At 42.4% G+C, this 27,855-nt stretch overlaps 1 protein-coding gene across 4 annotated transcripts in view; it reads left to right on the top strand.

Moving 5' to 3' along the window:
* Positions 1-27,855, top strand: part of LOC129851445 (metabotropic glutamate receptor 4-like) — a 326,145-nt gene that overhangs the window by 249,605 nt on the left and 48,685 nt on the right. For 2 of the 4 annotated variants that reach the window (XM_055917990.1, XM_055917991.1), the window contains exons 8-10: positions 6,103-6,315; positions 8,222-8,358; positions 9,271-10,206. In XM_055917990.1, the coding sequence (XP_055773965.1) occupies positions 6,103-6,315; positions 8,222-8,358; positions 9,271-10,206 (1,286 nt within the window). The remainder of the gene's footprint in view (positions 1-6,102; positions 6,316-8,221; positions 8,359-9,270; positions 10,207-27,855) is intronic. The other 2 variants (XM_055917992.1, XM_055917993.1) reach the window with 1 other exon arrangement.

Below are 27,855 nucleotides of genomic sequence, written 5' to 3'. Positions count from 1 at the left end.
TTGGAAAAAGACCAAGTCCATATTATGTAAGAGCAGCTCAAAAAGGCAAAGAGAAACGACAGTCCATCATTATTTTAAGACATGAAGGTCAGTCATTCCAGAAAATGTCAAAAACGTTGAAAGCTTCTTCAAGTGCAGTCGCAAAAACCATCAAGCGCTATGATGAATCTGGCTCTCATGAGGACCGCCACAGGAAAGGAAGACTCAGAGTTACCTTTGCTGCAGAGGACAAGTTCATTAGAGTTACCAGCCTCAGAAATTGCAGCTCAAATAAATGCTTCACAGAGTTCAAGTAAACGACACATCTCAAGTTCAACAGTTCAGAGGAGACTGCGTGAATCAGGCCTTCATGGTTGAATTGCTGCAAAGAAACCACTATTAACCTCTGTCACGCCCTGACCAGAGTTTGCTTTGTATGTTTTATGTTTTGGTTGGTCAGGGTGTGATCTGTGTTGGCATTCTATGTTGTATGTCTGGTTTGTCTATTTCTGTGTTTGGCCTGATATGATTCTCAATCAGAGGCAGGTGTTTTGCGTTGTCTCTGATTGGGAACCATATTTACGTAGCCTGTTTTGTATTGTGGGTTGTGGGTTATTGTCTATGTCTATATGTAAGTTGCCTGTGTCTGAACTTGTCATTTATAGCTTCACGTTTGTCGTTTATTGTTTTGTATAGTTTGTAAAGTGTTCTTCGTTTTCGTGATAATAAATAGAGAAGAATGCATTCACTTCACGCTGCGCCTTGGTCCTCCTCTCTTCCACCATACAACAAACGTGACAACCTGTCTGGGAATGGGAATCCGTTCCGCTAGCGGAACACCTCGCCAATAGCCAATGAAATTGCAGGGCACCAAATTCAATCAACAGAAATCTCATAATTCAAATTTTTCAAACATACAAGTATTAGACACCTTGCAGTTCGAGGAGGGATACAGGAGAATGGAGGTGGCGAAACGAGCACGGCGGCGCGGTAGGAAGCCCGAGAGGCAGCCCCAAAAATTTATTGGGGGGGGAACACGGGGAGTGTGGCGAAGTCAGGTAGGAGACCTGCGCCAACTTCCCGTGCTTACCGTGGAGAGCGAGAGTACGGGCAGACACCGTGTTATGCGGAAGAGCGCACGGTGTCTCCTGTACGTGTGCATAGCCCGGTGCGGTACATCCCAGCTCCTCGTATCGGCCGGGCTAGAGTGGGCATCGAGCCAGGTTCCATGAAGCCGGCTCAACCCATCTGATCTCCAGTGCGTCTCCTCTGGCTGGTTTACGTGGCACCAGCCCTACGCATGGTGTCCCCGGTTCGCCAGCACAGCCCAGTGCAGGCTATTCCACCTCGCCGCACTGGCCTGGCTACGGGGAGCATTCAGCCAGTTAGGGTTGGGCAGGCTTGGTGCTCAAGAGCTCCAGTACATCTTCACGGTCCGGTCTATCCGGTGCCACCTCCACATACCAGCCCTCCGGTGGCAGACCCTCGCACCAGCCCATTACCACCAGTGCCAACACCACGCACCAAGCCTCCTGTGCGTCTCCAGAGCCCTGTACGCCCTGTTCCTCCTCCCCGCACTCGCCTTTGGTGCGTGTTCCCAGTCCGGTACCACCAGTTCCGGCACCACGCACCAGGCCTACAGTGCGCCTCGGCAGGCCTGAGCTGCCCGTCTGCCCAGCGCCGCCTGAGCTGCCCGTCTGTCCAGCGCCGTCTGAGCTGCCCGTCTGTCCAGCACCGCCTGAGCTGCCCATCTGTCCAGCGCCGCCTGAGCTGCCCGGCTGTCCAGAGCCGTCAGAGCCGCCGGTCTGTCCAGCGCGCCGCCCGTCTGTCCAGAGCCGCTAGAGCCGCCCGTCTGTCCTGAGCCGTTAGAGCCGCCCGCCAGTCAGGAGCCGGCAGAGCCGCCCGCCAGTCAGGAGCCGCCAGAGCCGCCCGCCAGTCAGGAGCCGCCAGAGCCGCCCGTCAGTCATGAGCTACCCCTCATTCATGAGCTGCTCTTCAGTCATGAGCTGCCCTTCAGTCATGAGCTGCCCTTCAGTCATGAGCTACCCCTCAGTCATGAGCTACCCCTCAGTCATGAGCTACCCCTCAGTCATGAGCTACCCCTCAGTGATAATAAGGAGAGAAGAATGCATTCACTTCACGCTGCACCTTGGTCCTCCTCTCTTCCACCATACAACGAACGTGACAACCTGTCTGGGAATGGGATTCCGTTCCGCTAGCGGAACCCCTCGCCAACAGCCAATGAAATTGCAGGGCGCCAAATTCAATCAACAGAAATCTCATAATTAAAATGTTTCAAACATACAAGTATTAGACACCATTTTAAAGATAAACTTCTCGTTAATCCAACCACAGTTTCCGATTTCAAAAAGGCTTTTCGGCGAAAGCAGAACATATCATTATGTTAGGTCAGCAACTAGTCACAGAAAGCATACAGCGATTTTCCAACCAAAGAGAGGAGTCACAAAAAGCAGAAATAGAGATCAAATGATTCACTAACCTTTGATATTCTTCATCAGATGATACTCCCGGGACAACATGTTACACAATACATGTATGTTTTGTTCGATCAAGCTCATATTTATATCCAAAAACCTCAGTTTACATTTGGCTTTGCCTCCAAAACATCCCGTGAATTTGCACAGAGCCACATCAATTTACAGAAATACTCATAATAAACATTGATAAAAGATACAAGTGTTATGCACAGAATTAAAGATATACTTCTCCTTAATGCAACCGCTGTGTCAGATTTCAAAAACACTTTACGGAAAAAGCAAACCATGCAATAATCTGAGTACGGCACTCAGACAACAAATCAAGCCAAATAGATATCCGCCATGTTGGAGTCAACAGAAGTCAGAAAAAGCATTTTAAATATTCACTTACTTTTGATGATCTTCATCAGAATGCACTCCCAGGAATCCCAGTTCCACAATAAATGTTTGATTTGTTCGATAAAGTTAATCTTTATCTCCAAATACCTCCTTTTTGTTCGCGCGTTTAGCCCAGTAATCCAAATTCATGACACGCGATCACTAGGTGCAGACGAAAAGTCAAAAAGTTCCGTTACAGTCCGTAGAAACATGTCAAACGAAGTATAGAATCAATCTTTAGGATGTTTTTAACATAAATCTTCAATAATGTTCCAACCGGAGAATTTCTTTGTCTTCAGAAATGCAATGGAACTCAAGCTAACTCACGTGAACGCACATGGTCAGCTCATGGCACTCTGGGAGAGACCTTACTCAATCCCCTCTCCTTCGCCCCCACTTCATAGTAGAAGCATCAAACAAGGTTCTAAAGATTGTTGACATGTAGTGGAAGCCTTAGGAAGTGCAATATGACCCCATAGACACTGTGTATTCGATAGGCCAAGAGTTGAAAAACTACAAACCTCAGATTTCCCACTTCCTGGTTGGATTTGTCTCAGGTTTTCGCCTGCCATATGAGTTCTGTTGTACTCACAGACATCATTCAAACAGTTTTAGAAACTTCAGAGTGTTTTCTATCCAAATATACTAATATTATGCAAAATTAACAACTGGGACTGAGTAGCAGGCAGTTTACTCTGGGCATGCTTTTCATCCAAACGTGAAAATGCTGTCCCCTATCCCAAACAAGTTTTAACTTGGCTCCGGCGTTCCGCTAGCGGAAATTCTCCCACATTCCACTGAAAAGGCAGAGCGCAAAATTCAAAAGATATTTTTTAGAAATATTTAACTTTCACACATTAACAAGTCCAATACAGCAAATAAAAGATACACATCTTGTGAATCCAGTCAACATGTCCGATTTTTTAAATGTTTTACAGCAAAAACACCACATAAGAGAGTACCCATGTTAGCTCACCACCAAATACAAAAAAGGACAGACATTTTTCACAGCACAGGTAGCATGCACAAAGCCAACCTAACTAACCAAGAACCAACCAAACTAACCAAGAAACAACTTCATCAGATGACAGTCTTATAACATGTTATACAATAAATCTATGTTTTGTTCGAAAAATGTGCATATTTGAGGTATAAATCAGTTTTACATTGCAGCTACCATCACAGCTACCGTCAGAAATAGAACCGAAGCAGCCAGAGTAATTACAGACACCAACGTCAAATACCTAAATACTCATCATAAAACATTTCTGAAAAATCGATCGTGTACAGCAAATTAAAGACAAACATCTTGTGAATCCAGCCAATATTTCCGATTTTTTAAAAGTGTTTTACAGCGAAAACACAATATAGCATTATATTAGCTTACTACAATAGCCTACCACACTACCGCATTCATTCATCAAGGCACGTTAGCGATAGCAATAGGCACGTTAGTGAAAGGGAATAAACCAGCAAAAGATATTAATTTTCACTAACCTTCATAAACCTTTATCAGATGACAGTCCTATAACATCAGGTTATACATACATTTATGTTTTGTTCGAAAATGTGCATATTTAGAGCTGAAATCAGTGGTTATACATTGTGCTAACGTAGCATCTTTTTCCCAGAATGTGCGGATATTTTTATGACACTCCAACTATTCTGACCAAATAACTATTCATAAACGTTACTAGAAAATACATGTCGTATAGGACATGATAGATACATGTAACGTCCTGACCAGAGTTCTTATGTGTTTTGCTTGTTTAGTGTTGGTCAGGACGTGAGCTGGGTGGGAATTCTATGTTGTGTGTCTAGTTCGTCTGTTCCTGTGTCAGTGTTGGTGCTACACGGGACTGTGACGGTTAGTGTGTTTTGTCAGTTTGTATAGTGTCTTGTTTTGTTTGATTAAATTCATTATGTCTAATTACCACGCTGCACATTGGTCCTCTGATCCTTCTCGCCTCTCCTCGTCTGAGGAGGAGGACGACGTAGACTGCCGTTACAATACATTAGTTCTTAATGCAATCGCCGTGTTAGAATTCTTTAAAAAACTTCATTACGACATCCAGCTTAGGTATAGCAAGAGAGTACCCAAAATCTGGGCGCAAACGACTAGTACAACATGTTCGACAGATATATGAAATAGTATCATAAAATGGGTTCTACTTTTGATGATCTTTCATCAGAATGTTGTACAAGGGGTCCTTTGTCGGGAACAATCGTTGTTTGGATTTAGAATGTCCTCTTCTCCAGTCAATTAGCACGGAAAGCTAGCAAAGTGGCGCTAAGCTCTCCTTCCTGAACAAAGGCACACAACGCAACACACCTAACGTCCCGAATAAATTTCAATAATCTAATAAAACTATATTGAAAAAACATACTTTACGATGATATTGTCACATGTATCAAATAAAATCAAAGCCGGAGATATTAGTCATCCATAACGACAGCTTATCAGAAGGCAAATCCAGGTCCCTTCACGCGCTCTCCAGAAAACAGGAAACTGGTGACACGTCATGCCGAGAGCTATTATTCGACCCCAGATCAAGTTACACACTCCATTTCTTCGCTCACTGCCTGTCGACATCTGTGGACGACGTATGAAGTGCATGTATTCTAATAAATATCAAGGACCTTTATAGGCAGGCCCTAGAACAGTGCATCGATTTCAGATTTTCCACTTCCTGTCAGGAAGGTTGTTGCAAAAGGAGTTCTGTTTTACTCACAGATATAATTCAAATGGTTTTAGAAACTAGAGAGTGTTTTCTATCCAATAGTAGTAATAATATGCATATTGTACGAGCAAGAATTGAGTACAAGGCCGTTTAAATTGGGCACGATTGTCCCCCAAAGTGAAAACAGCGCCCTCTGTCCTCAACAGGTTAAAGGACACCAATAATAAGATGAGACTTGCTTGTGCCAAGAAACACGAGCAATGGGCATTAGACCGGTGGGAATCTGTCTTTTGGTCTCATGTGTCCAAATTTGCGAATCTTGGTTCCAACCGCCGTGTCTTTGTGAGACACAAACTAGGTGAACGGATGACCTCTGCATGTGTGGTTCCCACCGTGAAGCATGGAGGAGGAGGTGTGTTGGTGTGGAGTGCTTTGCTGGTGACACTGACTGTGATTTGTTTAGAATTCAAAGCACACTTAACCAGCATGGCTACCACAGTATTCTGCAGTGATACGCCATCTCATCTGGTTTGCACTTAGTGGGACTATCATTTGTTTTCCAACAGGACAACGACCCACCTCCAGGCTGATTAAGGGCTATTTGACCAAGAAGGAGAGTGATGGTGTGCTGCATCAGACGACTTGGCATCCACAATCACCCAACCTCAACCCAGTTGAGAGGGTTTGGGATGAGTTGAACCGCCGAGTGAAGGAAAAGGAGCCAACAACTGCCCAGCATATGTGGGAACTCCTTCAAGACTGTTGGAAAAGCATTCCAGGTGAAGCTGGTTGATAGAACGCCATGGGTGTGCAAAGCTGTCATCAAGACAAAGTGTGGCTACTTTGAAGAATCTCAAATATATATATATATATATATATATATATATATATATATATATATATATATATATATATATATTTATTTGTTTAACGCTACCGTCCCACCTGACCAACATCCAGTGAAAGTGCAGGGCGCCAATATCAAAATACAGAATTGTAAATATTTAACATTCTTGAAAATACACATGCAATATGTCAAATTAAAGCTTTACTTCTTGTTAATCCAGCCACTGTGTCACATTTCAAAAATGCTTTACGGCGAAAGCAAACCATGCAATTATCTGAGGACAGCACCCCATCAAACAAACATAGACAATCATATTTCATCCCGCCAGGCGCGACACAAAACTCAGAAATAACGATATAATTCATGCCTTACCTTTGAAGAGCTTCTTCTGTTGGCACTCCAATATGTCCCATAAGCATCCCAAATGGTCCGTTTGTCCGTTTGTTTGATTAATTCCGTCGCAAATGTCCATTTATTTGGCGCGTTTGATCCAGAAAAACACCGGTTCCAACTCGCGCAACATGACTACAAAATATCTAATAAGTTACCTGTAATCTGTGTCCAAACATTTCAAACAACTTTCCTAATACAACTTTAGGTATTTTTTTAATTAAATAATCGATAAAATTTAAGAAGGGATAAACTGCGATCAATAGCGGATAAAAACAAAGTGGAGCGAGCTTTCAGGTCGCGCGCCCCAACCACAACAGTACACTAGACTCGCCTCTCGTTCTAAACAGCCCTACTTCTTCATTTCTCAAAGGAAAAACATCAACCAATTTCTAAAGACTGTTGACATCCAGTGGAAGCGATAGGAACTGCAACCAAGTGCCTTAGAAATCTAGATCCACATAGAAACCCCATTGAAAAGAGAGTGACCCCAAAATTTTTTTAGTCCTGGATGGTTTGTCCTCGGGGTTTTGCCTGCCAAATAAGTTCTGTTATACTCACAAACATCATTCAAACAGTTTTAGAAACTTCAGAGTGTTTTCTATCCAAATCTATAATAATAATATTAATAATAATATTGTTATCCTAGCTTCTGGGCCTGAGTAGCAGTTTACTTTGGGCACACTTTTCATCCGGACGTGAAAATACCGCCCCCTAGCCTTGAGAGGTTAACAGTTTTTTGGTTACTATATGATTCAATATGTTTTATTTCATAGTTGTGATGTCTTCAATATTAGTCGTCAATGTAGAAAATAGTAAAAATAAAGAAAAACCCTTGAATGAGTATGTGTCCAAACTTTTGACTGGTACTGTGCGTGTGTATATGTGTAACCGATGTGAAATGGCTAGCTAGTTAGAGGTGGTGCACGCTAATAGCGTTTCAATCGGTGAGGTCACTTGCTATGAGACATTGAAATAGTTGTTCCCCTTGCTCCGCTTTTGTGGAGCAATGGGTAACGATGCTTCGTGGGTGACTGTTGTTGATGTGTTCAGAGGGGCCCTGGTTCGAGCCCAGGTAGGGGCGAGGAGAGGGACGGAAGCAATACTGTTACATTTATGCTGTTGACCCGGATCACTGGTTGCTGCGGGAAATGAGGAGGTCAAAAGTGGGGTGAGTGTAACTGGTGGTGTGAGCTAATAGATTTTCAATTGGTGACATCACTTCCTCTGAGACCTTGAAGTAGTTGTTCCCCTTGCTCTGCAATGGCCATGCCTTTTGTGGCGCGATGGGTAACGTTGCTTCGTGGGAGGCAGTTGTTGATGTGGGCAGAGGGACCCTGGTTCGAGCCCGGGTCGGGGCGAGGGGACGGACGAATGTTAAACTGTTACATATAAATATTTATATTACAATTCAAACTAATGCTTTCACTCTCTCCTCTGTCCTTCAGGCATAGCTGGCAACCCAGTGCTCTTCAATGAGAATGGAGATGCCCCTGGTCGCTATGAGATTTATCAGTACCAGATCAGAAACAGAACAGCTGAGTACAAAATCATCGGCCACTGGACCGAACAGCTCTATCTAAACGTAAGCATTTATTTTTTATATATTTACTATGCAGATACAGTACTTTAGTTATATTATCAGACTTATGCCCTCCAAATGACCTTTACCTGTTTCACCATTTGGCGTCAGTGGTTCTCCTCCCAAAGAAGCTTTGATGGGATGTTGTCATCTGTTGGTTCTACTTTAGTGCTTCCTTTGCTCAGTAATTCCTCCTTAACCATTAGCTACTGCTTTGTGCACATGTCTTCAATGGTGCAAACATCCAGAGGGTGCTTTAATGATTAACAACAAGTGACTGGGATGAAAAGAAACCAATAAGACCTTAAAAACAGACACCATCCAGTGTCTTGGTGAAACAATATGGTGGAGTTGTGGACACAGGAGGTTACAAAGCTATAACAATGAATTACATGAAGCCGGCCCTGCAAATAATGTTTGAATGGAATATGAAGAGATGGCCTTGGGCAAAGAAAGATTGAAAGAAAAAAGAAAGGCGTTTCCATGGAGTCGACCTGGTTCTGAACCTCAACGCTGTGTGAATGGTGGAAGACAGTGAATATTGTTGTAAATGTGGTGTAAATGCTAGTCCTGCGGTGTGCACCAATTCTCTTTCCAAAGGAGCTTTTAGTTTAATAGGATTCTTATAGCTGTTAATTAAATACACATTTGGTGATGCGTTTTCAGCCTATGAATTTAACAACCACCATTGACGGCAAAAAAGTTAATAACATAACACTAAATATATCCTTTCAATAAGACAAATAGTGATTATATGTAATATACTTTTTAATGGAGAGGAGAAAGAAGCCCCAAAACGAACTGTATACCAGTGGTAATTGGCATTAAGCAAGAAGAGACTGTTTATGGGTTACAGTGTTAGCTATTTGTGAAGTGTTTGACTGTACCCCTCATCTCCTCTCCATCCCCCCTCAGATCCGAGCAATGCACTGGCCAGGTGGAGGTCGTCAGATCCCTTACTCCATCTGCAGCCACCCCTGCCAGGCCGGAGAGCGCAAGAAGATAGTGAAGGGCATCCCTTGCTGCTGGCACTGCGAGCGCTGCAACGGCTACCAGTACCAGTCAGACACCTATAGCTGCAAGATGTGTCGCTTTGACCTGCGTCCCAACGAGAACCACACTGCCTGCCGTCCCATCCCCATTGTCAAGCTGGAGTGGAGCTCCCCATGGGCAATCATCCCTGTCCTCATCTCCGTGGCGGGCATCATGGCCACTCTGTTCGTGGTGGTCACCTTCATCCGCTACAACGATACACCCATCGTCAAGGCGTCAGGCCGCGAGCTCAGCTACGTTCTGCTGACTGGTATCTTTATGTGCTATGCCACCACCTTCCTCATGATATCTGCCCCTGATGTTGGCATCTGCTCCCTCAGACGGATCTTCCTGGGTCTGGGGATGAGTATCAGCTACGCAGCCCTGCTCACCAAGACTAACCGCATCTACCGCATCTTCGAGCAGGGATCGATGTCGGTGAGCGCTCCCAGGTTCATCTCCCCAGCCTCCCAGCTGGTCATCACCTTCAGCCTGACTTTGGTGCAGCTACTGGGGGTGTGTATCTGGTTTGGGGTAGACCCGTCTCAGGCCATCATCGACTACGAGGACCAGCGCACGGCCAATCCGGACATGGCCCGCGGCGTGCTCAAATGTGACATCTCTGACCTTTCACTGATCTGCCTGCTGGGTTACAGCATGCTGCTCATGGTCACCTGCACGGTGTACGCCATCAAGACCCGGGGGGTGCCGGAGACCTTCAACGAGGCCAAGCCCATCGGCTTCACCATGTACACCACCTGTATAGTCTGGCTGGCCTTCATTCCCATCTTCTTTGGCACCTCCCAGTCCACAGAGAAGGTAAGATCTGGCTGGCCTTCATCCCCATCCTCTTTGGCACCTTCCAATCCACAGAGAAGGTAAGCTCAGAGTTGTCTTCTTTCTTGGTCTGTTCATTTTCTGTTGTTGTTGATATGCAAAAGGACAGCATTAGCAGAAATATGATTCTACAGACCGTGTCTCTCTCTTTCTCTCTTTCTCAGTTGGAACATATTTATTTTTTATAATGCTTTGTTTATAGAGAGGCAATTGTACCTTTGTTCATCATGGAAGGACTGTGCTGGTCAGTCAGTGTCCTGTAGATGGACATGGCTCGATGAAAATAGCATTATGCTATTGCATGCATGAGCCTTTTCTGGCAGAGCTTAAAGGGTGGTGAATTTTGCTGTTATACTCTGTGTCAGAACACCAATTTTCATTTTGCAGTCATAAAGATTTAATCACCCCTGCAGTCTTGGTTTGATGAAGACTAAAATGACATGCAAAATATTGTATAATTCTATGACTTATATCTGAGATTCTATTCAATTGGGGAGGCCATTCATTGTTGGAATATCAAAACTTCTCATCTGAAGACAAAAGTAAGAAGGCTTATTCTTAATGCAGAGCATTTGAAGAGAATTCCCCTGAGCCCTGCAAGCCCTATGCCTACAGTAGATTACTTGTGATTTTGTGACATGTGTATGTGACGGCTGTGTGCCACAGCTGACCGATGAGCTGTTTACACAACCACAGCGTTCCCACTTGTCATCTTGTCAAATTAATGAGCCTGGCCTGGTGAACTGCACATCCACTGGAAACTCTGGGATTCATACCTTGTGTCAAATAGTATTGTAGTATTAATACTTAGCCATTTAGATTTGATAAACCTGACCATCATAACAACACTCAGGAACTCAAGTCATTCTGTTCACCTGATCTAGAACTCCTCACAATCAAATGTCGACCGCATTATCTACCAAGGGAATTCTCTTCGGTCATAATCACAGCCGTATATATTCCCCCCCAAGCAGACACATCGATGGCCCTGAACGAACTCTATCTGACTCTCTGTAAACTGGAAACCACACACCCTGAGGCTGCATTCATCGTAGCTGGGGATTTTAACAAGGCTAATCTAAAAACAAAACTCCCTAAATTCTATCAGCACATCGATTGTCCTACCAGGGCTGGCAAAACTCTGGACCATTGTTATACTAACTTCCGCGACGCATATAAGGCCCTCCCCCGACCTCCTTTCGGAAAGCTGACCACGACTCCATTTTGTTGATTCCAGCCTACAAACAGAAATTAAAACTACAAGCTCCCGCGCTCAGGTCTGTTCAACGCTGGTCCGACCAATCTGATTCCACGCTTCAAGACTGCTTCGATCACGCGGATTGGAATATGTTCCGCACCGCGTCCAACAACAACATTGAAGAATATGCTGATTCGGTGAGCGAGTTCATTAGGAAGTGCATTGACGATGTCGTACCCACAGCAACGATTAAAACATTCCCAAACCAGAAACCGTGGATTGACGGCAGCGTTCGCGTGAAACTGAAAGCGCGAACCACTGCTTTTAACCAGGGCAAGGTGACCGGAAACATGACCGAATACACGACCGAATACACACAGTGTAGCTATTCTCTCCGCAAGGCTATCAAACAGGCTAAGTCCCAGTACAGAGACAAAATTGAATCGCAATTCAACAGCTCAGACACAAGAGGTATGTGGCAGGGTCTACAGTCTATCACGGATTACAAAAAAGAAAACCAGCCCCGTCGCGGACCAGGATGTCTTGCTCCCAGACAGGCTAAATACCTTTTTTGCCCGCTTTGAGGACAATACAGTGCCACTGACACGGCCCGCTACCAAAACCTGCGGGCTCTCCTTCACTGCAGCCGAGGTGAGTAAAACATTTAAACGTGTTAACCCTCGCAAGGCTGCAGGCCCAGACGGCATTCCCAGCCGCGTCCTCAGAGCATGCGCAGACCAGCTGGCTGGTGTGTTTACGGACATATTCAATCAATCCTTATCCCAGTCTGCTGTTCCCACATGCTTCAAGAGGGCCACCATTGTTCCTGTTCCCAAGAAAGCTAAGGTAACTGAGCTAAACGACTACCGCCCCGTAGCACTCACTTCCGTCATCATGAAGTGCTTTGAGAGACTAGTCAAGGACCATATCACCTCCACCCTACCGGACACCCTAGACCCACTCCAATTTGCTTACCGACCCAATAGGTCCACAGACGACGCAATCGCAACCACACTGCACACTGCCCTAACCCATCTGGACAAGAGGAATACCTATGTGAGAATGCTGTTCATCGACTACAGCTCAGCATTTAACACCATAGTACCCTCCAAACTCGTCATCAAGCTCGAGACCCTGGGTCTCGACCCCGCCCTGTGCAACTGGGTCCTGGACTTCCTGATGGGCCGCCCCCAGGTGGTGAGGGTAGGTAACAACATCTCCACCCCGCTGATCCTCAACACTGGGGCCCCACAAGGGTGCGTTCTGAGCCCTCTCCTGTACTCCCTGTTCACCCACGACTGCGTGGCCATGCACGCCTCCAACTCAATCATCAAGTTTGCAGACGACACTACAGTGGTAGGCTTGATTACCAACAACGACGAGACGGCCTACAGGGAGGAGGTGAGGGCCCTCGGAGTGTGGTGTCAGGAAAATAACCTCACACTCAACGTCAACAAAACAAATGAGATGATCGTGGACTTCAGGAAACAGCAGAGGGAGCACCCTTCTATCCACATCGACGGGTCAGTAGTGGAGAAGGTGGAAAGTTTTAAGTTCCTCGGTGTACACATCACGGACAAACTGAATTGGTCCACCCACACAGACAGCGTTGTGAAGAAGGCGCAGCAGCGCCTCTTCAACCTCAGGAGGCTGAAGAAATTCGGCTTGTCACCAAAAGCACTCACAAACTTCTACAGATGCACAATCGAGAGCATCCTGTCGGGCTGTATCACCGCCTGGTACGGCAACTGCTCCGCACACAACCGTAAGGCTCTCCAGAGGGTAGTGAGGTCGGCAGAACGCATCACCCGGGGCAAACTACCTGCCCTCCAGGACACCTACACCACCCGATGTCACAGGAAGGCCATAAAGATCATCAAGGACAACAACCACCCAAGCCACTGCCTGTTCACCCCGCTATCATCCAGAAGGCGAGGTCAGTACAGGTGCATCCAAGCAGGGACCGAGAGACTGAAAAACAGCTTCTATCTCAAGGCCATCAGACTGTTAAACAGGAACCACTAACATTTAGCGGCCGCTGCCAACATACTGACTCAACTCCAGCCACTTTAAAAATGGGAATTGATGGAAATTATGTAAAAATGTACCACCAGCCACTTTAAACAATGCCACCTAATATAATGTTTACATACCCTACATTACACATCTCTTATGTATATGTATATACTGTACTCTATATCATCTACTGCATCTTGCCATCTTATGTAATACATGGACCACTAGCCACTTTAAACTATGCCACCTAATATAATGTTTACATACCCTACAGTACTCATCTCATAGGTATATACCGTACTCTATACCATGTACTGCACCATTGCCTATGCCGTTCTGTACCATCACTCATTCATATATCTCTATGTACATATTCTTTATCCCTTTACACTTGCGTGTATAAGGTAGTAGTTGCGGAATTGTTAGGTTAGATTACTTGTTGTTATTACTGCATTGTCGGAACTAGAAGCACAAGCATTTCGCTACACTCGCATTAACATCTGCTAACCATGTGTATGTGACTAATAAAATTTGATTTGATTTGATTTGATCTAGCCCATTTATACCTTGTTCTAACAGCCGTCCTCTAACAACCGGCAAAACATTGATCATAAGGAATAAGGTTTTGACATCTCGAGGTCTAAGGAGGTATAAGAAAGCTCAGGAAATATTTCAGTTTTTTGGACAAATATTTAACCACTTATTTGTGTCACAAAACTACCTCTATACTTCCATTAGTTTGTATCAGTTACCTTCTGAAGAGTCTCATGACACTTGTGGGGGTCGTAGAGCAAAACACCATCATGTTCGTGAGAGTCTACCCTTTCCATAGTGGGATCATATTAGTTTGTAGCGCAAACGGTTCGGAAGCTACAGACAGAAATGGGCACATCAGCAATACGAATTCAGACTAGTCCAAACCGTACAGACGTTTTTGTGAGAAGACCGATTGTCGGATGTCTCATGGTCTGACAAATGCTGCTGTAGCTCGGCCACATTCCACCGCAGATTTTTAAAATTATGTTACTTAAATTGACGCAGGGATGTGTTAATAGACTCTTATTAAAGTCACCATTGGTCTCATGGTGAAATCCCTGAGCGGTTTCCTTCTTCTCTTGCAATTGAGTTAGGAATGACACTTGTAACTTTGTGGTGACTGGGTGTATTGATATACCATCCAAAGGGTAATTAATAAATTCACCATGCTCAAAGGGATATTCAAATTCTGCTTTTTGTCACCCATCTACCAATTGATGCCCTTCTTCATGAGGCATTGGGAAATCTCCCTGGTCTTTGAGGTTGAATCTTTATTTGAAATTCACATGCTTGACTGAGGGACCTTGCAGATAATTGTATGTGTGGGGTACAGAGAAGAGGTAGTCATTAAAAAAACATGTTAAACACATTATTGCATACTTATTATCTGACTTGTTAAGCGAATGTTTACTCCTGAATTTATTTAGGCTTGCCATAAGAAAGGGGTTGAATACTTAATTGTGGCTGGGGGCAGTATTGAGTAGCTTGGATGAATAAGGTGCCCAGAGTAAACTGCCTGCTACTCAGTCCCAGAAGCTAAGATATGCATATTATTAGTAGATTTGGAAGTTTCTAAAACTGTTTGAATGATGTCTGTGAGTATAACAGAACTCATATGGCAGGCAAAAACGTGAGAAAAAATCCAACCAGGAAGTGGGAAATCTGGGATTTGTAGGTTTTCAAGTCTATGCCTATCCAATATACAGTGGCTTTGGGGTCATATTGCACTTCCTAAGGCTTCCACTAGATGTCAACAGTCTTTAGAACCTTGTTTGATGCTTCTACTGTGAAGAATGAGGGAAGGAGAGCTCTTTGAGTCAGGTGTCTGGCATGAGCTGACCACGTGCGCTCCCGTGAGAGCGACCTGCATTCCATCGCATTTCTGACGACAAAGGAATTCTCCGGTTGAAACATTATTGAAGATTTATGTTAAAAACATCCTAAAGATTGATTCTATACATGTTTGACATGTTTCTACAAACTGTAATAGAATTTTTTGACTTTGTCTGGACCTAGTGCCTGCGCATTTGGATTACTGTACTAAACGCCCTAACAAGAAGGATATATTTGGACATAAATTATGGACGTTATCGAACAAAACAAACATCTATTGTGGAACTGGGATTCCTGTGAGTGCATTCTGATGAAGATCATCAAAGGTAAGTGAATATTTATAATACTATATCTGGCTTCTGTTGACTCCACAACATGGCGGATATCTGTATGGCTTGTTTGGGCCCTGAGCTCTGTACTCAGATTATAGCATGGTGTGCTTTTTCCGTAAAGTTTTTTTTAAAATCTGACACAGCGGTTGCATTAAGGAGAAGTTTATCTAAAGTCCCATGTATAATACTTGTATCTTTTATCAATGTGTATTATGAGTATTTCTGTAAATTGATGTGGCTCTCTGCAAAATCACCGGATGTTTTGGAGGCAAAACATTACTGAACATAACGTGCCAATGTAAACAAAGATTTTTGGATATAAATATGAACTTTATCGAACAAAACATACATATATTGTGTAACATGAAGTTCCATGAGCGTCATCTGATGAAGATCATCAAAGGTTAGTGATTAATTTGATCTCTATTTCTGCTTTTTGTGACTCCTCTCTTTGGCTGGAAAAATGGCTGTGTTTTTCTGTGACTAGGTACTGACCTAACATAATCGTTTGGTGTTTTTTCGTCGTAAAGCCTTTTTGAAATCGGACACTTTGGCTGGATTTACAACAAGTTTGTGCGCACATTCACAATGTGGACAAGATCAGGACAAAGGATGCACATTTGCACCCTAATTGGAATTAAACTAATGGACAACAACACTTAGGCTTCTACTTCTAGTTTATACATTATATATACATTTTATGGACACAGTATATTTCACATTAGTTATATTTTATTTGTTTTTAGTCCCTTCCTTCAGCAACCCTCAACCCCTACCATGTATCTCTGAACACCATCCAGTTATTTTATATATGTTTTTTAAATGTGCAGTGATCTTTCACAAAGGTTCAGATCGTAAATTAAAGTATGACTTTTCAGATCACCCAGCAGTGATATTTAAAGAGTAAACTCCAGGTACTGTAAGTGTTGCAATTCTTCAGCTATTCCTGAACCTGCAACCAAAAACAAGCTACTTATGGAGAGCACCAAAAAAAGTCATCAAAACTTTGAAATAACACATATGGAATCATGTAATAACCCCCCCCAAAAAGTGTTATACAAATCAAAACATGTTAAATTTGAGCCACCACTTGCCTTGATGACAGCTTTGCACGCTCTTGGCATTCTCTCAGCCAGCTTCATGAGTTAGTCACCTGGAATGCATTTCAATTAACAGGTGTGCCTTGTTAAAAGTGAATTTGTGGAATTTCTTTCCTTCTTCATGCATTTGAGCCAATAATTTGTTTGTGACAAGGTAGGGGTCGTACACAGAAGATAGCCCTATTTGGTAAAAGACCAAGTCCATATTATGGCAAGAACAGCTCAAATAAGCAAAGTCAAATGACAGTCCATCATTACGTTAAGACATGAAGGTCAGTCAATGCACAAAATTTCAAGAACTTTGAAAGTTTCTTCAAGTGCAGTCGCAAAACCCATCAAGCACTATAATGAAACTGGCTCTCAAGAGGACCGCCACAGGAAAGGAAGACCCAGAGGTACCTCTGCTGCAGAGGATATGTTCATTAGAGTTACCAGCCTTGGAAATTGCAGCCCAAATAAATGCTTCACTACAGAATTCAAGTAAGAGACACATCTCAACATCAACTGTTCAAAGGAGACTACGTGTATCAGGCCTTCATGGTCGAATTGCTGCAAAGAAACCACTACTACAGGACACCAATAAGAAGAAACTTGCTTGGGCCAAGAAATACGAACAATGGACATTAGATTGGTGGAAATCTGTCCTTTGGACTCGTGTCCAAATGTGAGATTTTTGGTTCCAACTGCTGTGTCTTTGTGAGACACAGAGTAGGTAAACAGAAGATCTCAAATTATGTGGTTCCCACGTGAAGCATGGAGGAGGAGGCGTGATGGTGTGAGGATGCTTTGCCAGTGACACTGTTGGTGATTTGTTTAGAATTCAAGGCACACTTAACCAGCATGGCTACCACAGTATTCTGCAGTGATACACCATCCCATCTGGTTTGCGCTTAGTGGGACTATCATTGGTTTTTCAACAGGACAATGACCCAACACACCTCCAGGCTGATTAAGGGTTATTTGACCAAGAAGGAGAGTGATGGAGTGCTGCATCAAATGACCTGTCCTCCACAATCACCCGAACTCAACCCAATTGAGATGGTTTGGGATGAGTTGAACCGCAGAGTGAAGGAAAATTAGCCCACAAGTGCTCAGCTTATGTGGGAACTCTATTCAAGACTGATGAAAAAGCATTGCAGGTGAAGCTGGTTGAGAGAATGCCAACCGTATGCAAAGCTGTCATCAATACAAAGTGTGGCTACTTTGAAGAATCTCAAAAATAAATATTATTTACACATTTTTAAACACTTTTTTGGTTACTTTTGTGATTCCATATGTGTTATGTCATAGTTTTTATGTCTTCACTATTATTCTACAATGTAGAAAATAGTCAAGAGAAAAACCCTTGAATGAGTAGGTGTGTCCAAACTTTTGACTGGTACTGTAATTTAAAAAAAAACGTCTTTAGGTGTAGGTATAAACAAATAGGTAAACTGGGATTTGGCTAAAGAGGTAATCAGGATGATTTTTACACAAATAGACAGGTACAGTATCTTCCTTTCCATGGAGGCAATGTCTTATTTTTGTTAACTTTCTATAAAAATGTATTTATAGTGAGATTATTTATTTATTTCAGGATATGAATACCGAGTATGTTCACATCACCGTCAGACTATTTTATTGCTAAACTACACAGTAACGTTCAAGTGGTCTTTTTTTGTGCTCCAATAAATAATATAGTATAGTTATCATAAATTGATGTTAGAAAAATTATCTAGATCCTCTGAGGCTATGGAAGGATCCAAATTGTGGATTTAAAAGAACATGAATCATCAGCGTACAGTGATACCTCCATTTTTAAGCACTGGATTTCTAGTCCCTTAATAGTATTGTTGGGTCTGATTTTAATAGCTAACCTTTTAATGGCCATAATAAATAGATATGTCGATAGTGGCCAACCTTGTTTTACTCCTCTTGACAGTTTAATCATTTCTGAGAAGTAGCTATTATTTACTATTTTACACCTACGGCTACTATTCATAACTTAACCAATTGTATAAATGATTCTCCGAAATTGAAATATTTTAGGCATTTATATATAAATTCCAGTCGTACTTTATCAAAAGTATTTTCAGAATGAGCTAGGAATACCAAGCCTGGTTTCCCTGATGCTTCATAGTGTTATATTGTTTCTTGTACACTGCTCAAAAAAATAAAGGGAACACTAAAATAACACATCCTAGATCTGAATGAATGAAATATTCTTATTAAATACTTTTCTCTTTACATAGTTGAATGTGCTGACAACAAAATCACACAAAAATGATCAATGGAAATCAAATTTATCAACCCATGGAGGTCTGGATTTGGAGTCACACTCAAAATTAAAGTGGAAAACCACACTACAGGCTGTTCCAACTTTGATGTAATGTCCTTAAAACAAGTCAAAATGAGGCTCAGTAGTGTGTGTGGCCTCCACGTGCCTGTATGACCTCCCTAAAACGCCTGGGCATGCTCCTGATGAGGTGGCGGATGGTCTCCTGAGGGATCTCCTCCCAGACCTGGACTAAAGCATCCGCCAACTCCTGGACAGTCTGTGGTGCAACGTGGCGTTGGTGGATGGAGCGAGACATGATGTCCCAGATGTGCTAAATTGGATTCAGGTCTGGGGAACGGGTGGGCCAGTCCATAGCATCAATGCCTTCCTCTTGCAGGAACTGCTGACACACTCCAGCCACATGAGGTTTAGCATTGTCTTGCATTAGGAGGAACCCAGGGCCAACCGCACCAGCATATGGTCTCACAAGGGGTCTGAGGATCTCATCTCGGTGCCTAATGGCAGTCAGGCTACCTCTGGCGAGCACATGGAGGGCTGTGCGGCCCCCCAAAGAAATGCCACCCCACACCATGACTGACCCACCGCCAAACCGGTCATGCTGGAGGATGTTGCAGGCAGCAGAACGTTCTGCACGAAGTCTCCAGACTCTGTCATGTCTGTCACATGTGCTCATGTGCTCAGTGTGAACCTGCTTTCATCTGTGAAGAGCACAGGGCGCCAGTGGCGAATTTGCCAATCTTGGTGTTCTCTGGCAAATGCCAAACGTTCTGCAGGGTGTTGGGCTGTAAGCACAACCCCCACCTGTAGACGTCGGGCCCTCATACCACCCTCATGGAGTCTGTTTCTGACCGTTTGAGCAGACACATGCACATTTGTGGCCGGCTGGAGGTCATTTTGCAGGGCTCTGGCAGTACTCCACCTGCTCCTCCTTGCACAAAGGCGGAGGTAGCGGTCCTGCTGCTGGGTTGTTGCCCTCCTACGGCCTCCTCCACGTCTCCTGATGTACTGGCCTGTCTCCTGGTAGCGCCTCCATGCTCTGGACACTACGCTGACAGACACAGCAAACCTTCTTGCCACAGCTCGCATTGATGTGCCATCCTGGATGAGCTGCAATACCTGAGCCACTTGTGTGGGTTGTAGACTCCGTCTCATACTACCACTAGAGTGAAAGCCCTGCCAGCATTCAAAAGCGACCAAAACATCAGCCAGGAAGCATAGGAACTGAGAAGTGGTCTATGGTCACCACCTGCAGAACCAGTCCTTTATTGGGGGTGTCTTGCTAATTGCCTATAATTTCCACTTTTTGTCTATTCCATTTGCACAACAGCATGTGAAATTTATTGTCAATCAGTGTTGCTTCCTAAGTCAGTGTTGCTTCCTCAATCACAGAAGTGTGATTGACTTGGAGTTACATTGTGTTGTTTAAGTGTTCTCTTTATTTTTTTGAGCAGTGTATTATCTCCAATGTATCATCCATGTAAAAAAAAAAAACTGTTTGATTAGGATGAATATATCTGACAAGAGCTTTTTAATTCTATACGCTGTACATTTTGCTGGAATTGTTGCCACACAAGACTGAACTGTAAGGGGCCTCCCATTTTTATATGGACTTGATCTTTATATTTACCACCTGGGTTCTGTTTCAGTAATAGTGAATTCAGACCTTGTTGAGTAATCTACTATTTTTATAGGAGTGGTTAAAACTGCTAAAAGCAGTCCTCTGAGTACATCAAAAAAGTTTTGGTATACCTCAACTGGTATGCCGTACAGACCTGGTGATTTCCTGGACTTAAAGGCTTTAATTGCATCAAGAAGTTTCTCCTCTGTAATTGGCCTTCACATGAGTATTTCTGTACAGATGTTAATTTTTACATTATTGATAGAAAAACAATCCTTATAATTAACTTTGGTTAGTGGAGATGGAGAAAACTGTAATAAAAACATATGCTTAAAATACTTTGCTTCCTCTTTCAAAATATTGTTTGATGAATCATGGGTGACTCCGTCATTTATAAAATGTTTTGTATATTATTTTCGGTAGCATTTATATGTTGAAGATGAAAAAACAATTTTGTGAAATTGTCCCCATATTTCATCCAGTTTCTTAAATTTTTTATAATATATTACACTTGATATTTCTTGAATAAGTTTTTCCAGTTCTTTTTTGTTTTTCCTCTAACTTATTCTGTTCGTCTGTGGTACAGTTTTTCTGGCTATCTACCTGTACTGTTAGTTCCTCTATCCTCTATTAGTTCCTCTATTCCTCTATTCCTCTACTTTGTTAATATGAACTCTTTTGACCAACATGTTTTTTTGTTTTAAAGATGAGTATTGCATTGCAAGGCCTCTAAAGGCACATTTGAAAGTGTCTAATACAATAAGGTGATATGCTGTACTTATGATGGAAAAAGTAAGTTAAAAATGATTCAGTCCTGGTTAAAAACAAGTTGTAATCAAATTGTATTTGATAACATTTCCAATATCCTCGCCCACATGGAAATTCTGTAGGAGTAACGTATATGCCAATTATTTGATGTTCCCACCGCATTCAAACTTTTGGTGCCAGCAAGAATGCTATAAAAAAAGTAGTCAAGATGACTAGCTTCATTGAGCCTCTGCCATGTACCGTGTGCTAAGCTGTCATCAAGGCAAAGGGTTGCTACTTTGAAGAATCTAAAATCTAAAATAAAATGTTTTAATACTTTTTTGGTTACTACATGATTCTATGTGTTATTTCATAGTTTTGATGGATTATTCTACAATGTAGAAAATATGACAAATAAAGTAAAACCCTTGAATGAGTAGGTGTGTTCAAACTTTTGACTGCTAGTGTATATCTAACTAAGTCAAGATATTTAAGCCTCCATATATCCACTAGTTGTCACACCCTGATCTGTTTCACCTGTCCTTGTGATTGTCTCCACCCCCCTCCAGGTGTTGCCCAGCTTCCCCATTTTCCCTTTTGTATATATACCTGTGAACTCTGTTTGTCCGTTGCCAGTTCGTCTTGTTCGTCAAGTCAACCAGCGTTTTTGTTCTCGATGCCTGCTTTTCTCAGTCTCTCTTTTTCTAGCCCTCCTGGTTTTGACCCTTGCCTGTCCTGACTCTGAGCCCGCCTGCCTGACCACTCTGCCTGCCCCTGAGCCTGCCTGCCAACCTGTACCTTTGCCCCACCTCTGGTTCACTGACCCCTGCCTGTCTTGACCTGTCTATTGCCTGCCTCTGTTGGAAAATTAAACCATTGTCAATTTGACGTGTCTGTATCTGGGAGTTACCTTGATTCCTGATACTAGTTCCAATATATCCATGATATCCGTGATTTCCTTAAGTGCATGAGGGTGATAGTGTGTTATCCTTTATGATCCATTAAGGTATTTAAAACTGTATCATAATCTCCCACCATAATAATAGAGTATTGTATTGGTTGTAGGCTTGATAAAGTATTATATATATTTTTAAAGATATTTAAAAGAATCCATCTACCTTGCGGATCTGTTGGACAATTTGCACAGTTGGATCAAAATGATTGTTTGTTAATATCATCACCCCTTGGAAGACCAACCCTATCCACCTGAATCCTAGGGCCTTTGAGAGATTGAGAACCATTGTTTAAAAAGAGCCCACAGCGCCACCTATAGAACAGAAGCAGATTAACAGCCAAAAGCATTTCCAACGCCCTCACCTCGATTGTATTGCATACTGTTATTTAAAAAAGTATCTATATATTAAAAAATCTTGCATATCTTAATTTATTTCCACAATTAACAAATAGTATGTGTAATAGTGTAAGCATTTCAAACGAAGGACCTATAAACCGGATTGTCATTAGGAAAAAAACAAAAAATTGGCAAGCAATTATTGTGATTCATCTTATGCTGTTCCTATCATCATTACCTCTTAGCAACAGATGTGGGATACATACACACACTCTCCCCACCCTTCCCCCCAAAACAACAAGTTCAGATGTTAAACAGTTGTTCCATTCCCGAGCTCAACTCAAGAGAAGACTTGATGTGAAAATGCATACTGTATACAGTTGTAGCTGTTTGAGAAGGCATGCAAAATTGAGCAAGAATGAGGCGTATGATTTAATAACTGTAAAACTGTAACATGTATGAAATCACATACAAGGCATAAAGCTTAAGTTACAAGGCATTCGCAAGCATTACAAGCTATTATTCTAGTCATGAACAGAGAAGGAGGGAGAGAAGTGAAAGCCTGAAAGGCCATGCCCTGAGAGTCCCTGAGAGAGAGTATCTCACCAGCCCAGGTCAGGAACAAGGAAAGAGAGAGAACAATGAATCTAAGACACCTTTATAACATCGGAGTTGTTTACATTCAAAATCTGAGTTGTTGAACCTTTAATCAGACATCAGACCTACAGGATGTGAAGACAACTGAACCTCTGCTACCCAGAGGTGTGACAATTTATTTATTTATTTATTTACCGTTATTTTACCAGGTAAGTTGACTGAGAACACGTTCTCATTTGCAGCAACGACCTGGGGAATAGTTACAGGGGAGAGGAGGGGGATGAATGAGCCAATTGTAAACTGGGGATTATTAGGTGACCATGATGGTTTGAGGGCCAGATTGGGAATTTAGCCAGGACACCGGGGTTAACACCCCTACTCTTACGATAAGTTCCATGGGATCTTTAATGACCTCAGAGAGTCAGGACACCCGTTTAACGTCCCATCCGAAAGACGGCACCCTACACAGGGCAGTGTCCCCAATCACTGCCCTGGGGCATTGGTATATTTTTTAGACCAGAGGAAAGAGTGCCTCCTACTGGCCCTCCAACACCACTTCCAGCAGCATCTGGTCTCCCATCCAGGGACTGACCAGAACCAACCCTGCTTAGCTTCAGAAGCAAGCCAGTAGTGGTATGCAGGGTGGTATGCTGCTGCACAAGAGGTGTTTGGTGAGATTATTAAGACAGAGAAGGCTAAATTCCTGAGAAGACAATAAAATGTTTTACATAGAGTGTTGATAAGAGTAACTTCGGGTGATAGGCCACCGTACACTATTGGTTTTATTTCAAATACTTTTGAGCAATTGGTGGAGCCTGCCTGGATTGGAGTGTTAGATGGGTGGGGTTTGCACTCTTTGGGACTATTCTATGGGTTCTGTTGTGCCAGGTAAGCTGAAACAGTATTCAAAAGAAGAAAAAAACTTTTTAACCCCAGGTCTGCTGGAATGTACAGGTCAAATGGGACACTGGGAGAAATGGATGGAGGTTGAGTTTTTAGCACATAACTGTAGCTACAGTACAGTGCAGTGTAGGGCTCCACAGCTTTGAGATAAAAACAATGGTTGAAATGAGTAGGTGGAAGTAGACAGCTATTAGGCAGTCAAACAAAGAACAGGGGCTTCGTAGCTGTCATGGAGAGCACTGGTTATCTACTCAGGGGTGAGAGGCCAGTGAATGGTTCTCACTGGCAGGGAGGATACTATCAGTGAGGTTGGAGTAAAACAACAGAAAGAGTGGGTCTAAAGAGCTACTATAATGTCTTCATCATCATAGTCTTCCCACTGGATCAAAAATTATAATAATATATTCTGCTCTGTTAGCTTCTCTACGCAGCTTGTACATGACTAGCTTGTACATGACGAATAGCTTGTACATTACTAACAGCTTGTACACGACTAATAGCTTGTACATTACTAATAGCTTGTACACAATTAATAGCTTGTACATTACTAGCAGCTTGTACATGACTAATAGCTTGTACACGACTAACAGCTTGTACACGACTAACAGCGTGTACACGACTAACAGCTTGTACACGACTAACAGCTTGTACACGACTAACAGCTTGTACACGACTAACAGCTTGTACACGACTAACAGCTTGTACACGACTAACAGCTTGTACACGACTAGCAGCTTGTACACGACTAATAGCTTGTACATGACTAATAGCTTGTACACGACTAATAGCTTGTACACGACTAATAGCTTGTACATGATTAATAGCTTGTACATGACTAATAGCTTGTACAGGACTAATAGCTTGTACATGACTAATAGCTTGTACATGATTAATAGCTTGTACATGATTAATAGCTTGTACATGATTAATAGCTTGTACATGACTAATAGCTTGTACATGATTAATAGCTTGTACATGATTAATAGCTTGTACATGATTAATAGCTTGTACATGACTAATAGCTTGTACATGATTAATAGCTTGTACATGATTAATAGCTTGTACATGACTAATAGCTTGTACATGACTAATAGCTTGTACATGACTAATAGCTTGTACATGACTAATAGCTTGTACATGATTAATAGCTTGTACATGACTAATAGCTTGTACATGACTAATAGCTTGTACATGACTAATAGCTTGTACATGACTAATAGCTTGTACATGACTAATAGCTTGTACATGACTAATAGCTTGTACATGACTAATAGCTTGTACATGATTAATAGCTTGTACATGACTAATAGCTTGTACATGACTAATAGCTTGTACATGACTAATAGCTTGTACATGACTAATAGCTTGTACATGACTAATAGCTTGTACATGACTAATAGCTTGTACATGACTAATAGCTTGTACATGACTAATAGCTTGTACACGACTAATAGCTTGTACACGACTAATAGCTTGTACATGACTAATAGCTTGTACATGACTAATAGCTTGTACATGACTAATAGCTTGTACATGACTAATAGCTTGTACATGATTAATAGCTTGTACATGACTAATAGCTTGTACATGACTTGTACATGATTGAATATCACTTTTTCACTACGTGCGACATTCTTCTACTCTTCTGTAGTGCTTTACTGTGCATTTCATTATGACCATCGCCAGTTAGATGCATTCAGTCATAGTGCAAAATGTCCATAGAGATACTTGTGTTAACGGGATGAAGCCTTTACTGAGATAGATTAATTGTGTGTAACTCCTGTTATCAGTATGATCTGTTGTTAACACACTGCAGACTCATCTTAAGAACAGACTGTTGTTAACACACTGCAGACTCATCTGAAGAACAGACTGTTGTTAAGACAATGCAGACTCATCTTAAGAACAGACTGTTGTTAAGACACTGCAGACTCATCTGAAGAACAGACTGTTGTTAACACAATGCAGACTCATCTGAAGAACAGACTGTTGTTAACACACTGCAGACTCATCTTAAGAACAGACTGTTGTTAACACACTGCAGACTCATCTTAAGAACAGACTGTTGTTAACACACTGCAGACTCATCTTAAGAACAGACTGTTGTTAACACACTGCAGACTCATCTGAAGAACAGACTGTTGTTAACACACTGCAGACTCATCTGAAGAACAGACTGTTGTTAACACACTGCAGACTCATCTGAAGAACAGACTGTTGTTAAGACAATGCAGACTCATCTGAAGAACAGACTGTTGTTAAGACACTGCAGACTCATCTGAAGAACAGACTGTTGTTAACACACTGCAGACTCATCTGAAGAACAGACTGTTGTTAACACACTGCAGACTCATCTGAAGAACAGACTGTTGTTAACACAATGCAGACTCATCTGAAGAACAGACTGTTGTTAACACACTGCAGACTCATCTGAAGAACAGACTGTTGTTAAGACACTGCAGACTCATCTGAAGAACAGACTGTTGTTAACACAATGCAGACTCATCTGAAGAACAGACTGTTGTTAACACACTGCAGACTCATCTGAAGAACAGACTGTTGTTAACACACTGCAGACTCATCTGAAGAACAGACTGTTGTTAAAAGACAATGCAGACTCATCTGAAGAACAGACTGTTGTTAAGACAATGCAGACTCATCTGAAGAACAGACTGTTGTTAAGACAATGCACCATGTCTAATGACCGAAAATTGCTTCTAGAAATCAGAACAGCGATTACTCACCTTGATCTGGACGAAGAATTTCTCTTTGTCCAGTTCAAGAGGCAGGTAGCCTAGTGGCGGCAGGTAGCCTAGTGGTTCGAGCATTGCACTAGTAAGCAAAAGGTTGCAAGATTGAATCCCCGAGCTGACAAGGTAAAAATCTGTAGTTCTGCCCCTGAACAAGGCAGTTAACCCACTGTTCCTAGGCCGTCATTGAAAATAAGAATTTGTTCTTAAATGACTAGTTAAATAAAGTTTTTAAGGAAGAGGGATTTACGAGAGGGATTTGATCATCCCTAAAGCCAAAACCTAATTTGGCCGCCTTTCCTTCCAGTTCTCTGCTGCCTGCGACTGGAACGAATTGCAAAAATCTCTGAAGTTGGAGACTTTTATCTCCCTCAACAACTTTAAACATCTGCTATCTGAGGAGCTAACCGATCGCTGCAGCTGTACATAGTCCACCGGTATATAGCCCACCCAATTTACCTACCTCATCCCCATACTGTTTTGTATTTATTTACTTTTCTGCTCTTTTGCACACCAGTATCTCTATTTGCACATGATCATCTGATGATTTATCACCCCAGTGTTAATCTGCTAAATTGTAATTATTCGCTCCTATGGCCTATTTATTGCCTACCTCCTCATGCCTTTTGCACACATTGTATATAGATTCTCTTTCCCCCCCCCCTTACTATGTTATTGACTTGTTTATTGTTTACTCCATGTGTAACTCTGTGTTGTCTGTTCACACTGCTATGATTTATGAACTTGTTCTCGTCGCTCTGGATAAGAGCGTCTGCTAAATGACTTAAATGTAATGTAATGTAATGTTCTCAACTAGCCTACCTGGTTAAATAAAGGTGAAATAAAAATAAAATTAAATTTTGACTCCAGACACCCGAACAGGCCCTCAGCCCCGTCATTCACAGGAGAAAAAGACGGAAAAGGTATCTCAG

The sequence above is a fragment of the Salvelinus fontinalis genome, chromosome 3 (genome assembly GCF_029448725.1).
Source record: "Salvelinus fontinalis isolate EN_2023a chromosome 3, ASM2944872v1, whole genome shotgun sequence".
NCBI lineage: Eukaryota > Metazoa > Chordata > Actinopteri > Salmoniformes > Salmonidae > Salvelinus > Salvelinus fontinalis.
This window is presented reverse-complemented; position numbering and strand designations above follow the sequence as displayed.